Source organism: Alligator sinensis, unplaced genomic scaffold (assembly GCF_000455745.1).
Source record: "Alligator sinensis unplaced genomic scaffold, ASM45574v1 scaffold360_3, whole genome shotgun sequence".
NCBI classification, from domain to species: Eukaryota; Metazoa; Chordata; order Crocodylia; family Alligatoridae; genus Alligator; species Alligator sinensis.
Genome location: NW_005841977.1, coordinates 1434421 through 1447827, shown reverse-complemented (window position 1 = coordinate 1447827; position 13407 = coordinate 1434421). Strand labels below are relative to the sequence as shown.

At 48.7% G+C, this 13407-nt stretch overlaps 1 protein-coding gene across 10 annotated transcripts in view; it reads left to right on the top strand.

Moving 5' to 3' along the window:
• Window positions 1–13407, top strand: part of SH3TC2 (SH3 domain and tetratricopeptide repeats 2) — a 34884-nt gene that overhangs the window by 12466 nt on the left and 9011 nt on the right. For 6 of the 10 annotated variants that reach the window (XR_003093408.1, XR_003093407.1, XM_025200890.1 and 3 more), the window contains exons 3-14: window positions 1–102; window positions 1582–1686; window positions 2516–2643; window positions 3856–3961; window positions 5396–5539; window positions 5651–5852; window positions 7118–7191; window positions 8222–8417; window positions 9281–9417; window positions 11226–11267; window positions 11353–13062; window positions 13188–13368. Coding sequence is in view for 8 of the 10 variants with exons in the window: in XM_025200890.1 (XP_025056675.1) it covers window positions 1–102; window positions 1582–1686; window positions 2516–2643; window positions 3856–3961; window positions 5396–5539; window positions 5651–5852; window positions 7118–7191; window positions 8222–8417; window positions 9281–9417; window positions 11226–11267; window positions 11353–13062; window positions 13188–13368 (3127 nt within the window). In the remaining 2 variants the exon portion in view is untranslated. The remainder of the gene's footprint in view (window positions 103–1581; window positions 1687–2515; window positions 2644–3855; window positions 3962–5395; window positions 5540–5650; window positions 5853–7117; window positions 7192–8221; window positions 8418–9280; window positions 9418–11225; window positions 11268–11352; window positions 13063–13187; window positions 13369–13407) is intronic. The other 4 variants (XM_025200886.1, XM_025200891.1, XM_025200892.1 and 1 more) reach the window with 3 other exon arrangements.

The window sequence follows — 13407 nt, the reverse complement described above, 5'->3', positions numbered from 1 at the left end:
GCTGTTCTGCTGCACCCGTGCTCCTGCCCAGCTGGTCCAGTCTGCAGAACTACACAGCTGAGCCCCAAGGAAGATGTTTTCAGGAGGAGACCATGGCATCAGGTACTTGAGCACGCAGGGAAGGAAAACACCCCGCTCAGTCTGAAACAGATGGGTGCTTTCCTGAGGGCAACATTCTGCCTCCTTTAGGCTGCTGGCCACACGTGCGTGAACAGGGGTGGGATTAGGGCAGGGCAAGTTGTGCAGTTGCCTGGAGTCTGAAGCTTGCCAGGGGACCCTGTTGCATTACAGTTCTGCATTTGTCTGGTTCTGTAGCAAAGGACAGGGGCCCAAAATGAAACCTTTATACGGAGTCCTTGGAAAGCAGACCCTCCTTGCTAGAACTATCACACCAACAAGAAGGATGGAACGAGGAAAGAATGGATGAGGCAGGGAAAGGGGGAGTAGGCTTGTTGAATAAATACTAGCCAAGCCCTGGTCTAGGAAGTAGGATCTAGCAGACAGGACTGTACTGATGGTCAGGAGAATTCATTCTAGTTTAGGCTCTGCCACTGACCCACTTCATGGCACTGGGCTAGTCACTTCTCCTGTCACTGTACCCATGCCTCTGTGCAACGGGGTTATAGTTACTGATAGGCCTTCATAAAGCATATTGAAATATAAAGTGAAATAAAAACATTGAGAGGCTTTTCTTTGTAAGCAAAGCCCACTAATGAGAAGCCTCAGGCTTGTATTTTTCTATTGCTAGCTATAACTATGGTTTAAAAGTCTGTGTGCAAATTGCAGTTTATTTTACAGGCTAGAAAAGCTGACTGAATAAAAAGAACATTAATGTACAGCTATAGTCAGAAAAGTGACTTATAAAAGCCGTTGCATTGTTCCAGCCTCAGATCTCTTGATGCTTGTATGTCTTACAAGCCTTGTCTGATTACTGACAAGAATTGACTTTTAATCCTGTTACCCTGAAGAGCCAATACAGCTGTGGAAGAGCAAGCTGGAGTTCACTGTGCCTCAGGCATCATTAACATAATTGCCAGCTAGAGTTCCAATTCCAGGGTCTTTTATGGCAATGGTTGATGATGTGTGAAGCAGAAAGAATGCAGCCTGGTTTTCAGATACTGGCCTGAGCTGGCAGTTAGGAAAATCTCATTTCCACTGGCAAAATGATGAGCAAAGAGTTATGCAAATTATTCAATTTCCTGGACTGAAGAAGGGTAATAATTATAAAACTTCCCTCAAATGTGCTTTTTCTAGACTTTTACTGCCCAGTTCGGCATGTTAAATGTCTGAAAGCAAGAGGGAGACTTCTCCGCAGCTCAGGGCTACCTTGGCATAGGATCATAACCAGATAGTCATTAAGAGGCACACTGTGGGGCTTGTAGTTAGATCTTCATAATATCATTGATCTCTCCCTCCTCTGCTTATGATTTAAGGTAACATCAATGATTAAGGTGATAAACTTCTATTGGGATCTGTCAAAGCACAACATCTGTTTTAAGGGGCTGTTGTAAGGGTAGAATATGCTGTTATCTCCTCCATAAGCATTGACTACAGCTCTCTGCCTCCATGATGGCTTGGTAGGTAATCCTAGGGAGCCGGAGCCAGGAGATCAGCCTGCACAGTTAGCAGAGGGCACTCTGGAGACCAAGTCTGTGTCACTGGCTGTAGGAGAAGGGTTCCCCACTGGTAAGATACTGCCTTGTCAGCTGCTGGGGTTTGTAATGCTTGTAGATAGCAAAGAAGCTATAATTCAATGGTTTACTCCCTGGCTGAAGTTCCCCAGATGGATATTCTCATCCATCACATGCATTTCTTGGCTTTACTCTTAGTTTCCAAGAAGAAGCTGGTGTAAGCACTAGACTGACTTGAGTTATTTTAGCAACGTAGCAAATGAGGGGTAGGTATAAGGATGGGGCTTGGCAAAGCAAACTCTGTGCCAGTGGGTTCATACATTAGGAGTTACAGCAGGACATATTAAGGATGGCCAGAGAGAGTCTCCAGGTCCCCATACCACAATACCATACTTGCTTTCTTCAGGGCCTAATCTCCCCTCACGGCATGTCAGTAATTCCCAGTGGCCTATTGGGAGTTGGTAGAAGTGAGACTCCAGGAGCAGCAAATGAAGAAAACCATAGCAACCTGCCCCGACATGTGCCTGACCACGCACCCCGTGTGTTGGGGTCTCAAGCTCTGCTGCCACACATCTAGCTGTGTTTCAGAGCTCAACCAGTGCATCTTAGTCTTATGTTCTCGTCCTGGAGCCCATCCTCTGCAGAGTCTGCCTATCAGACTGCTTCATACAAAGTCATGGGTATAGCAGAGCATGTGGAACACCCTTCTGTCAGCAGCAGCCTACCATCTTGCTTGTCACATAGCTCAACCCCATTCTGTCTGTATTCAAGGTTAATGCGTGAACTAAACCTGGGGGAGGAGGGTGTTCAAGCTGGGGAGAAGTAGGGACACATTTCATACATAACAGCTTCTATCTCTTAACCTCACATGTTTCATTTTAAAGAAATTTCGCTCTCCTTCTCTGTTGAGAGTCACTCTTCTCAGGGCATCAATTCCCAGCTGCAGGAAGCAGCAAGGAAGAAGCTGTGGGCCCTGGAAAATGATGAGAAGGATGTCTGTGCTCTGTTCAAGGTGAGAGTTACAGGCACAGGTGTGCCAGAGAGATGGGGAAGGTGAGCTGCTTACATACACCTCATTGGGGTTGGTTTCATAGTGTGACTTTCACAGACCAGACAGAGGCATCTAATTCATCCAGGCTCCTACCCCCAACAGTGTATGTCACCACACCATCCTCTGTAAGAAGGTGTTCCCATAACCAGGATGGCAGGGAAAGGGACATAATAATCCAGTACGCCCAAAGCGTATCTTCCTATTGGGAAGGGATAATGAACAGGAGCTCCATGAAATCTTCAAGGGACTTTGCGTTGAAGGTCTGGGTTACCTGGAAAGCACTTAGATAACATATTAGTGTGAATCGGAGGAGCCAAAGCAAGGTAGGATTTTCAGAAGAGTCTAAAGGCACTAGGTGCTCAACTCACACTGAAAGTCAGCCTAGGCAGGAAGACAGACAGATAACCAACCAACCACTTTGGAGACAGGGCGATTTCCTTTCATTTTGTTTCAGCCGAGATTCACAGTCACTGTTAGGATGTTGTAAAATACCGTGTAGCAATTCACCGGCTTTAGTTTTCCTTCCACACTGGCTCTTCACATGTAAGGGCATCATAGCTCTTTGTGGATTCCTTAAAACTGGTCTCAGTCCCTCTGTATCTGGAAGCCTGGAAGAGTATGTGAATACTGCTGCTGGGGACATCTCTTTTATTTTACAGGGGAGAGATCCTGCTCTCAAAGTCAGATGATCCCTTGGGTTCAAGCCCCTGAGTTCTCGTTAGGATATTGCTTCTGCCATGATGAAGCATTTCCCGTTCACTAATGAACAACGCAGATTCCCAGGATTTCATAAGCAGAATTTCACTGGCCTGAACGATAAGGAGAGGAAAAGATTTTGTGGGAGAGGCAGTTCTCTCCCACTCGCTCTGCTGTGTCAGAGCATCTGCAGCTCAGAGGAAGAACTGCAGAAGCTCAGTGCTTCCTTGCTGAAGGAGCCAACAGTTATGATCCCTGGCAAGTAACAAAGCTCTGTAGCCCTCCAGGTCATTGATTCAGAGCTCCATCCTGAAGTACACCAGAATCCAAGGTCTATAGCCCGGTGCCAGGCCCTTCCATTATAACAAGTGGAGTGTTGCATGTACCACTTTTTGTATTCCCTCTCACAACACAGTAGCTGGAGTGACTGAGGACCCCAGGACCTTCTCACACGTTGGCCCTTTCTTTGGTTTCCAGGAGCTGTCAGCCAGGTTGGTCTGCATCCAGGCTCAGGAGGATCGGTTCCTTCTCACCTTTAAGACTACAGAAGAAATCTGGAAATTTTCCACGTACCTGACTTTAGGTAGACTATCCACCACATCAGATGGACATGGAGGCATTGGGAATGAGAGGGCAAATCAGATGCTCCATGCCACGAAATATCTAGAATTGAGTGTTTAGCCATGTGGTGGTTCAGTAGGGGGTGCTCCTACGTTGAGCCACCTACCTCGCTGTGCCTGACCACCTTCCAGGCTCCGAGTGCCTCCCTGGTGGTGCCTCATGTCTGTGCTACACACCCTGTAGCACACCCACTAGCCTGGGGGTTCCACTGCCACCACCCTGGGCTGGGCTTAATTCTGGCTCTGTGCACCCTGGGAAACGCAGGCCTAGTAGCCCTCAAGGGTACTTGATTCACTTCAAGAACTTGGGATGCTTCCCTCAGTCAGAAGCATAAGTAGCGGTGTCCCTTAGTCAGCCGAACCAAGGGGACCCCCAAGCATAATCTAGACCCACTCCCAATAAGTCTCCCACACTAGGTACAAAGGAGAACTTTATAGGTTACAGGGGGTAGGGTTGGAATAGGGTACAGGGTACAGCAATATCAGAGAAATCCCATAGAGCAAACTCCTGTGGCTGGGTAGCCTTTGATCACGCATCTGAGTTACTGCAAGCTATATATCTAATTAGGTCTCAGGCAGCTTACTCACAAGTATCATCCAGAGGTAGGTGGAGATTCCCTCTGGAGGCAGGCAGTTCCTTGATCATGAGTTTTGAAAGAGAGAGCAAGTTTCAGATGGTACAGCTCTTCTCTGTCTCTGAGTCTTCCTCATGGCTGCTACCCCCTCCTCCTGGGCAGTCCTTAACTTATATAGCCCTTGTAACCACATTTACCTGGTCCAATGGAGGCCAGCACCTGTTGGCTGTCAGCCAACCAATTTGAAATGCATCACTTGTTGCTGGGTAGACTGGCAATTCCTAGCTCCCCAGGGAGCAAGCCCCTTACCCAGGTATGTGATACCAGTCACGTAGGCAGAGGGAGCAGGTTTTCCCCCTCCCTCAGGAATGTATCCAGCTCAGGATACCTAAAGAGATAGAGTAAGGTGTGTATCCTCTGCTGGGCCCATCCTAACCAAATTGTCACAGAGCAGAGTTTTTGGGGAGAAACAGAGGTGGCTTTCTGCCACAAGCCACACTAGCAATATAACTGGCTATGGGGATAGAAAGATTAATGAGAGCAGTAGGGCTGATGGCACAAGAGAAATATTTGGCAAGGTGCCCAGCCAAATTCATGGCACTGTCTTCTAACTCAGTGCAACAGACACAGAGGAGGCTCTACTAACTTTTCCAAGGCAAGCTGCTGATTAAGGATCAGCACCAAAGTGGTCACTGTCCAACTGTAGGATTGCAAAAAGCTGATCTGGATGGTTCTGCAGGCACAAATGCTTTGTCCTTTAGTGGGGAGGGAGCATGTGGAAAAGGAAGAATTTTAGACCATGTATTTTTCTTACTTTATTAGGCCATGTGGCTTGCTGTTTGGAACAGCTTCTCTTTGACCAAGTGTACTGGCTGAACTATGCTCTGGTGGAGGACACCAAGATCAGTGTTACTGTCAATGAAGATCGCCTGGCTACCATATATCTGGGTCTGCTTATCCAAGAAGGTTAGAAGCAAGTGCCCATCTCGGGATCTTCTCTAAATCATCCCAGCAGGATTTCAGGTTGAGCTGGTCCATAATTTACATTGGTAATGGCTTCCTTGTTTCAATCTGCAGGTAACTTCTTTTCCAGAGCAGTGCTGAATGTTCTTCAACCTGTGGAAGAGGGAGAGGGAGGCTTGAGGTTCTGCAAAAATGAGCTACTTCACGTGAGGGACATTGGAGAAGAGTCAAGATGGGAAGGGATGTCCTTGTTGACAGGTCAGCGAGGCCTAGTACCTGTGGCAGCCATAGAGCCTCTGCCCCATCCATTTTACCAGTAAGTAGATGGACAGTAGTGTGCATTACACAACTAACATTTGTTCCTCATCTGGAACATTCAGGTTCAGAGCAGCATGAAATCCAGGATGAGGAACTGCTGTCCCTATGGATGGTTGTAGGGGCTACCCTTTGTATCTGAACAACGGAGGCCTGGAATCCCAGCAAGTTCGTAAGGCTATACCATATATACAGCAATGAAGGTCAAAAACCAATTCTTGTTCTATTCTCAGAATAGGTCAAGGATTTAATTCTAATCTGACTCTGGTTTTATACTGATTTAATCCTCTGATTTCAATGGGATTACTTAGGGGTGGGCAAAATCCGACTTGGAGGCTGGATTGGGTCCACAGTGGACTCCGTTTCCCAGCAGCCCCTGCCTGCATTGCTGCAGCCAGTTTCCATGGAGGCCCCAGGAGTGGTGGAGCTGTGACTGTGTGGGGCCAGGGTTTCCGTGGAGACAGGCCCCAGCAGCACTGGCAGGGTGTGCAGCTAGCAGGGAGCCGCTCCGGGGCCAGGATCTTGCGGTGGTGACAGTGTAGTCCAGAGCCAGGGCACAGCTACAATCTGCTGCCCTTGTGCCCCAGGCAGGGGCATGTAGGCAGTAGATCCTGGCTCTGCCCTGGCCTCATACCACACTGTCACCACCACAAGATCCTGGCACCAGCCCTGGAGCAACTCCCTGCCCAGCCACGCACCCTGCCAGTGCCGCTGGGGCTGGTCTCCATGGAAACCCTAGCTCCACACTGTCATAGCCCTGCCATTCCTGGGGTCTCCAGGGAAACCAGCTGCAGCAATGCGGGCAGGGGCTGCTGGGAAATGGAGTTTGGCTACTAGCTGCATCTGCCATTTTGCCTGCCCCTGGTTTACACTGATGTAACTGGAAGGAAAATTTTAGCCCAAGACTTACAGAAAGCCAAAGGCTGGTCCAGTGACGCTGATGAGGAATTATAGTTCTTCAGGTCAGATACTTAGATCAGCTATGCTGACAAGAACATCAATCATATTTCTTACTGAATTCACCAGTGAAACTTCCCTTCACACCCTGTGAAGTTCATCATGTTTTTAAGGAAGTGGAATTTGATGAGATACCCAAGGGATATTCAGATACCCACGTGCCCAGTGAGCAAGAGCTCAGTGCCCAAAATGGTTCTAATGCACATTTGAGCTTCCCTGATCTGACTGATGCCCTGGGGTATTGATACTTTTCAACTGAACAAATCTTTGACAATATTAATGCATTTATGCACGGCTTCTCCTTTGCAGGTGGTTTCTGAAGAATTATCCAGTGAGCTTCAGCGTCTCCAAAGAAATTAGTAGTCCAACCTCTCAGCCAGTTGGTAAGTGTCACTGGTGTAACAGCCTGGACTTTCTAGAGCAAGGCCACGGCTCTTACAAATCCATGGAAAGGGCTATCCAGATGCATAAGGCACTTTCCTCTTGCTGTATATAAAGCACTTGAGTTACAATCAAAGAATCATAGAAAAGTAGGACTGAAAGGGACCTTCAGAGGTCATGTAGTCCAACCCTCTGCTTGAAGTAGGATCCTCCCGAGTGGCATCTTCAGACCCTCTGGAATCATTCATACCCCTCATGGGGTCTTGATGCAGCGGGCACAGTGAAAGCCCAGTCTTAGAACTTGGAGTACAAAAAGTTGCCAGCACCGTACATCATCCTCTTTTTATTTTCCTCTCTGCATTCTTTTCCTCTATTTCCTTTTCTCTCTGGTGCCTCTGTCTCCTTTGATCCTTTAGGGCCTGCATTTTAAACAATTAGACACACACAAGTGAACATGCCATTGCATGCTGAGCTGGTGCTGGCAGTCTTTGCAACCCTACACATTAACTGGGTAAGCGTGTGTGCAGTAGGCTGTTCTGCGTATTGGCCGGTTGGGGATGGGAGGTAACTGCACGTACAAATTAGACACACAATGGTGGGTGCAATTACATGCCTGATTGCAAATCAAGCCATTAAAGATTCATTGGCATCTCTGGCAAACTCTGAGCGGTATATGGAGAAGCAGTTCTGTCCTGTGGTACAGAGGCCCAGGTATTTAAATTTTTCTCATGCTTAATTATCAGAGGGTTTTTTTGAGGGATTTCAGTCTTTGTCCATGAGGAGCCTCATTTGTTTCTGCTGCTTATTTCACCTTCCTGATATCACAGTCATCTAGTAAGTGAGGACATCACACAGAGGATTGTGGTTTCATGTGAACAGCAAGTAACAGGAGAAAGTCTCTAAGGGAGGAACCCTCTTTTCAGGCTAAAACCATCAACACTTACTGGCTTCCCCACTTCCAGCCAGGGAAGGTTTGGTCATACTTAAAAGGCCCAGTGCATTGAAATCAGGATGTTTCCCTTTGCTTCTCAGGCAAGGGTAGGTGCACAGCCATAGAGGATCACCGAGGCAGAGGATGGGATGAACTGAGCTTCTCCAAAGGAGACAGCATAGAGATCGTTGGCTTTCTTATACCAGGACTGCAGTGGTTTGTGGGAAGATCCCTGAGCCTGGGGACGACTGGCTTTGTCCAAACCAAATGCATAGACCCCAAGACATGTGAACCTCTGTAAGTACATTGCTGTATTCCACGCAAGCGCCTGTGGAGGGGAAAGGGAAGGGCAGGCTTGGAGTCCGTTTCTGGCATGTGAACAGATCCAGGTTTTTTGCACACGGAGATCACGCTGCGATTCCAGACTCTCTCTGCAACCAGCAGACTGATGGATTCTCTGCCTAAAGCAGGCTTAGCTGTCAGTTTTTACTCATCCTAGGTATTTCGCAGACTGGAAATTAGTGCCTGTAAGAACAAACACAGTACCCTGCTGGGGTTCATTTTATTGTAAGGCTTGTGTGCTCACTGTGTCTATGTCACAGAGCAGCTGGCTTATCCCTCCCATTTTAGTTTTAGTTTTAAACATTCACTGGCTACATGGTATTGTTCAGGAAGCTGTGGATCCCCAGCTGGTGAGGCACAGTGTGCATGAGAGGAGCTGGACAAAACAGCACCATCAGAAAGACAGGGCAAGAACCACTGGATGATACAGGAGGTGACTCCCTCATACTGTGAAGCCCTAATAGTTGTTTCAGTTGTCAAGCTGGTACTACAGGTCACAAGTAGATGCACATCCTCTGGTGGTGCCAGAACCTAGTTTTGTGGGGGGTTTTCATAGGTTTTCCAGTACCTCAGCTGGCCATTTCTGGGCCAAAGCAACTGAAGGTCTTGTTGCTTCGGGGACTTTCCTTCTTGAGGTTGTGAAAATACTGTGACAGAGCTGTGTTGGGTGGGTAGCAGGAGTTCCCACCCACAGCAGGGTTCTGGCCATGTGGGGTTGGGAGCCTGGAAGACCAGTGCCTTGTGACAAGACAGCTGCTTTGGGGTGTGTAAATACAAGCTGCACTGACTGACGTCTGCTGGTGCATGCCCCCATATAGGGGAAAGGGTCTGGAGTTTCTCAGTGAAGAAGAGCAACGCTCCCTCCTGCGCCTCCCATGCAATGGCAGCGAGCAGCACTACACCCGCGTCCTCAGCGACCTGGCGCATACCGACATCACCTCTGTGTACAGGCTGGGGGAGTGCCTCTGCCCCTCACTGCTTCTTGGGGCAGCCGCCTCTTCAAATGGAGTCCCATCCAGGCATCTCTATGGAGTTCCCTGCCTTATATCCCCAGTCAGAAGTTTGCAGGGTGGAGAGGGGTAGGGAGGAGTTACTAGTTGCACTGAGTAGGCAGCCTGCACCTCAAGTCCTCATCCAGACCCGAAGGGGCATTTTTACATGTGCAAGCACCACAGCACCAGGCGCTTCGAAAAGCGCCCGGTGCTGCAACGCTTGCAGTTGTATAAGCAGCAAAATGCACATCGGTGCTGAGAAAATGGCGGCAGCGTGCTTTTGAACTAAAACACCTTGGAGGTGCTTTAGTTCAAAAGTGCACCGCTGCCATTTTCTGCGCGCTGACACGCATTTCTCCACTTATACAACTGCATGTGGCACGGCACAGTGCACGTCAACTCACATGCAGAGCAGACCCGATTAATCGAGTCTGCTCAGAAGCTGCGGATCTCCGGTGCCTTGCTGAATGAAAAGGTATGTGTAGAAATGCTGTGCTTAGTGGACTTTTCCAGAGGGAGCCTCAGAGACCACAGAGACCTGAGCCTTGCTGACCTCCAGCCTCCCCAGGAGTGTTTCCTCTGTCTGGCTCAAGACTGACTCAGCTGGAGTTGCCCCAGTCCTCAGCCATATTTCACCATTTAAGTGCAATGCACTGAATGGGTCCTGGGCTCAGATAGGCTCCCTGTGAGAGCTAAATGCTGCCTCCTGGCACGTGATGAGTTGAAGCATCTCTGCTGTGCTCCTAGCAGAGGCTGTTCCCTTGGGAGACTGAAGAATTAGTTCAGCCTTTTGCAAACGTCTAGATGCAGAGAGGAAAGAAAAGAATTCAAAGAATTTGCTTGTCATATGAAAATTAACTACATGGCTCCCCTGGATGGGCGTGAGCAGAGAAGATCACTCTCCTGTCTCTAGTCCATCATTTCGGGGCTCTGGTTGAGATTCTAAGGCAAATAAATGATTAATCTGGGAGGTAATATTGTCTGCTTATCAAAGGAAGGCCCTGAAGCCAAAATTCCTTGGTTCTGTTCCCAATTGTCCCTTTTTTGCTCAGTGGCCTTTGGCTACACAGAGAGTGTCTCATCCTCAATGTCCCCATCTATGAAACAGAGATATAATAATCTAGCAATAGCTCATTGGTGCTGAGAAGTTCAAATTCTTAATGTTAGCAAAAGAGTTTAAGATGGGAAGAACAAAGAGGATGTGGTGATACAGTGCACATTCCCTTGCCTCCTAGCTTTGTGCTTTGAAAGATGCTTTCTACCAGCAATGGCAAATGGCAGTTGCCTGTATATGCACTACCTGTCATGTTTGGCACATGTGGGAAGGAATGTGAAAGGCAGGGCACATAGGAGTCCTTCTAGAGAATAAGCCCTCAGGAAGAAACCCATGTCTGAAACTCTTCATTGGATGCATCATGAAAAAGGAGGCAAACTGATTTCCCAGACAGTACATTAGCTCCCTCCCCATTTCCTGGGTGGGTGTGATCTTCCCAATACCCAATAAAATAACTCTGCCACTGACCTGCATCTGGGGACAACTTCTCCATGCTCTTGTGTTTATCCCAACCACCCCAGAAGGGAAGAATGGACATTCTAGCCTGACTGTGATGTTTAGGACTGTAACCTTGTTAAGCCAGGCACTCAGGGCTTATCGGAGAATCAGAGGGTGTGGAGGGGGGAGGCTGGTCTTCTCAGTATGGGCTGTTCAGTTGTGCTGCTTGCCTCTAGCTGTCTGCTAACAGTGGCCATGTTTATTTCTCTTGACTTGTAGATGGTTTTGAACCTGCAGTCATGCTCCCCAAAGTGCCGTCTGGTGAGTCTGTGGAAGGGGAGGTGGACATTGTTCAGCTGCGTGGAGGTGACGAAGGTCTTATTTGTGGTTTGCCTGTCCATTTTAGAGGCTCTTCTCCGAGGATGTAAGGATGTCCAGCTGCTCGGGTCATGGGAGGAAGCAGCTATGAATGGCTTGGCCACACCTAGTGTCTCAGAGCAGTCCAGCTCAGAGAGGGAATCACTCCCTGCTACCCTGGAAGACGTTCTGCTTCAGGAGCCAGATGACTTTGATGACCCCAAGTTCTTTATTGACCTGAATGCTGGGCACATGGAGGATGCTGAAGTCTTTGACCCCATACTGACCTTCCTTAACCAAGGTGGCTTTGTGGCCCATTTTCAAAATCTCTATGACCTCTCTTTCTCCTTCCTCAATTCCACCTTTTATGGATTCTCTGATGAGGATGAGCTGATCTTGTATCTTGAGACCTCTAGGAACTGGGCCAAGAGAACACATTTGGACTGGGCTCATATCAGGGTCTGTTTCCTGCTGGGCAGGCTCTGCATCAAAAGGGTCAAGTTGTCCCAGGCCCGAGTCTACTTTGAAGAAGCCATAAGTGTAATGGACAAGGGGTTCAGGGACCTTCCTCTGCTGGCTGCACTGCATGTGAACCTTGCTGCCATCTACCTGAAACAGAAGATGAAGCTCAAGTTCTTCTCCATGCTGGGGAAAGCGGTGGCCCTGCTAGTCTGTTTGCCGGGACATGGCTTCAGTTCTGAGAATGAGCTGGAAGTTGTGAAGTACATCCTGAGGGATGCAATTGTGGTGCGCAATACCTCTTTGGAGGCCCGGGCTTGTTTCCTTGCTGTCAAGCTCTTCTTACAGTTGGGCAAGTATGATGAGGTCCTGCCCTTCGCAGAGCGCCTTCAAATCCTCTCCACCAACTTCTCTAGCCAAGATTCCAGTGCCACATTGTTGGATACCACTCCCATATTGAGCTATTTGTATGACAAGAAATACTTGCCGCATATCACATTGGCATCCACCCGGCGGTTTGTTCCCAGTGGCATCAAAGGGGCACCAACACCTATATGGAGAGCTGGTTTAGTCCTCCAGAATACTGCCAAGCTCCTAGGAAGCCAGCTGAACAGAAGCAGCATCTCAGTACTTTCTTGCTTCTGTCTCAGACATGCATTGACTTTCTCCCATGAAACTGGTGCTGTGTCCACTCAGAGAGCTCTGTGTGCCATCTTGTCCAAAATGTACCTCCAGCATGGTGTGTTGGATGGGGCAGTTTGTTATGCAGCCAGAGCTGTAGTCCTTGGCAAGCTGATGAGTGAGGAGGAGGCCTTTGAGTCTTCCCTCTCTTTGGGGTGGATGCACATCCTGAACAGCCAGCCAGCTAAGGCTGCAGAGATCATGCTGCAGCTCCTGCACTCTCTGCGTGAAACGGACGGTGTTACTCAGGGTGGGGCAGTTCACAACCTCCTGGCTATTGCCCTCAATGGAGAAGGCCAGGTGCAGAAGGCAGCAGTAAACTACTTGTGGGCCTTAAACAAAGCCAAGGAGACTGGCAACAGGAGGAACCAGGCTATTGCTTTGGCCAACTTGGGACACTTGACTCTCTCTCACAGGGCCAACCAGCTGGCTGAGAGGTATTTGCTCCAGTCTTTTCAGCTGTACGCTGAGCTCCAGGGTAGTGAAGACTCAGAAATGGAGCTGGTGCAGGTGCTGGTGTGGCTAGCTCAGGCAATGGTGGGCAGACACAGGATAGAAGACAGCAAAATCTTTCATGAACTGGCACTGGTGTATGCTCTGAAGTCCCACAACATGAAGAGTGAGTATGTTGCCTGGAGCCTTGTTGATGGGAGCATGTATAAGGAAGGGAGTTGCCTATATGTTGCACCTTCTTAGATCCCTAATGTGGCCATTTAATCCCACCCCCTTCCCCATACCATACAGGTCAGCTTCATATCACTGAGTCCCTCTGCCATTTCTACAGCAAAGTGTCCCTGAATCCTGGGGCCTGCATTACCTACCATGAACATTGGGTATCCCTGGCACAGCAGCTCCGGGACCGAGAGATGGAAGCACAAGTCCTACAGACCCTCAGCCAGCTCTACCAGAGTCTAGACACATCCAAGTAAGTCACTTTAATGGTTAATCACTGGGTAGAGGCTGG